The sequence below is a fragment of the Echinops telfairi genome, unplaced genomic scaffold (assembly GCF_000313985.2).
Source record: "Echinops telfairi isolate 266 unplaced genomic scaffold, ASM31398v2 ScPeMD7_7458;HRSCAF=8496, whole genome shotgun sequence".
Taxonomy (NCBI): Eukaryota; Metazoa; Chordata; class Mammalia; order Afrosoricida; family Tenrecidae; genus Echinops; species Echinops telfairi.
In genome coordinates, this window is record NW_022111358.1 from 26,468,060 (window position 1) to 26,470,065 (window position 2,006).

The following is a 2,006-nucleotide window of genomic DNA, read 5'->3' on the forward strand; positions in this document are numbered from 1 at the left end:
GGGCCGAGGCGGAGGGGTCAGGAGGAGCAGGGACAGGTGCAGGGCGTGTTGAGTATGAGGTGCTGTGGAGGCAGCTGGGAGAGTTGAACTGAGTCTCGGGCTTTGGGGAAAAAGACCAGGATGCAAGATAATGAGCCCGGAACCCAGAGGTGGTGCCTGGCGCTGGGAGTGGTGAGCTCACCCCAGGCATTTTGGGGAGCAAGAGAAGAGCAGGGAAGAGAGAGGAGACACAGCTCTGGGCTCTGAGGGAGGATTTAAAGCCTCTACTTCCAGAGTTTCTCAGTCTGAGCAGCAGCATAGCCTTTCCGGCCAGGAAGCTCCAGTCTGATGGAGGAGAGACATGGTCCCTGCTCCCAGACTGATGGGAGAGACACAGTCTCTGTCCCCAGGAAGGTCCAGCCTGATGGGGGGACACAGTCTGTCTTCAGGAAGCTCCCATCTGGTGGGGACAGAGTCCTTGCCTTCAGGAGGGATGGGGGAACGGATGAGTCCCATGGAGACATAAGCTCTGCCTTCAGTGGGCTCCCGATCTGACAGGGCTGACGGGCCCTGCCCCAGGAAGCTCTGGTGTGACCTGAGGACATCGGCCCTGCCCTCAGGGACCCTGCTCTGATGTGTCTCAGCCCTGCTCTTGCTGCCCGCAATGTGATAGAAAGGGCAGCCCTGCTGGGGGTGGGGTGGGGTGGGGGAGACTGGGGCCTTGGCCCTCTGCGGTGAGCCTTTTTGCCAGCAGGGCCTTGGCTGCAGGACAAGTCTGGACCTGGCTTGGAGGGACACAGGGCTGGCGGGCTGGCTGCCTGGGTCCATGGAGGGAGCGTCAGCCCTCAGCCACCTCCACCCATCCTGCTCTCCCTCCCACTTGTGCAGATGAGCCCACCAGCCCCAGCATCGACCTCCAAGCCAAGCATGTCCCCGCCTCCGCGGTGGTCTCCAGTGCCATGAACTCAGCCCCCGTCCTGGGCACCAGCCCCACCTCCCCCACCTTCACCTTTGCCCTGGGCCGTCACTACTCCCAGGACTGCAGTGAGTCTCCCCTTGCCCCAGCCCCATTCTGGCCTTGGGGTGGGGGTGGGGGTCTCTGTTGGGCCCGCTGTCTGCACAATCCGGGGTTTCTGCTGCTCCTGGGTCCCCAAGGAGATGGACATCCCTTGGCCCTGCCTGGACGGGTGAGCTACATGCGGGAAAGCCCCTGGCCTGCTGCCTGGGTCCCTGGAATGCAGTATGGACGCTTTGCAGGTAGCATCAAAGCTGGCCGCCGCTCCTCCTACCTCCTGGCCATCACCACGGAGCGCTCCAAGTCCTGCGACGACGGGCTCAACTCCTTCCGCGACGAGGGCAGGGCTCTGCGGTGAGGCCTGGTGGGCTACGGGCAGGGTGGGTGGCGCCACGCCCGGCCTCCTCCCAGGCCAGCTCCTCTCTCCCTTGGCCGGCAGGGCTGTGGCAGTGGTCCCAGCCCGGAGGTTCTCCCCCTGGGGTGCCGTGTGTTTCCTCCCTGGATGCCCGCTTGGCCGAGGGCCCCGGGGGCTGACAAGACAGGGAAGTGCCCGCTGGGCTTCCTGTGCCCCTCACCTCGGCCCTCGCTCCCCAGGCGCCTGCCAAACCGAGTGCCCAGCCTTCGGATGCTCCGAAGCTTCTTCACAGACGGGGTGAGCATGGGTGCACAGTGAGGCTGTGGGGAGTGTCTGGGGGGGGGGCGCCTGGGATGCAGCACAGCCTCAGGGTGGGGCTCCAGGTCTGTGATGGGAAGATTCCTGTTTGCTTGTTAGTTAGTTTCATGTTTGAAATGAACTTCTGTCACGGAAGATGTCAGGTCCACCTTGCTTTTACTCTCCCCCTTTGTTTAGCCACGCAGACCCTCGCATGGACCCAGCAGGGAAGGAGTCTGGGGGGTCGGGAAGTCTGTGGGCCTTTGTCCACTCTCTCCCTCGTGGTTTTACTTATTTTTCCTTTTTTAGTCTTTAAAGAAGCATATCTTGTATATTCCCACAGCACATCTCCACTGATGG

At 62.4% G+C, this 2,006-nt stretch overlaps 1 protein-coding gene across 1 annotated transcript in view; it reads left to right on the plus strand.

The window, feature by feature from the left end:
• ARHGAP23 (Rho GTPase activating protein 23) overlaps window positions 1–2,006 on the plus strand; it is a 61,523-nt gene that overhangs the window by 11,304 nt on the left and 48,213 nt on the right. Inside the window, exons 7-9 of the mRNA XM_045299327.1 lie at window positions 868–1,023; window positions 1,237–1,348; window positions 1,589–1,646. Of these exons, the coding sequence (XP_045155262.1) occupies window positions 868–1,023; window positions 1,237–1,348; window positions 1,589–1,646 (326 nt within the window). The remainder of the gene's footprint in view (window positions 1–867; window positions 1,024–1,236; window positions 1,349–1,588; window positions 1,647–2,006) is intronic.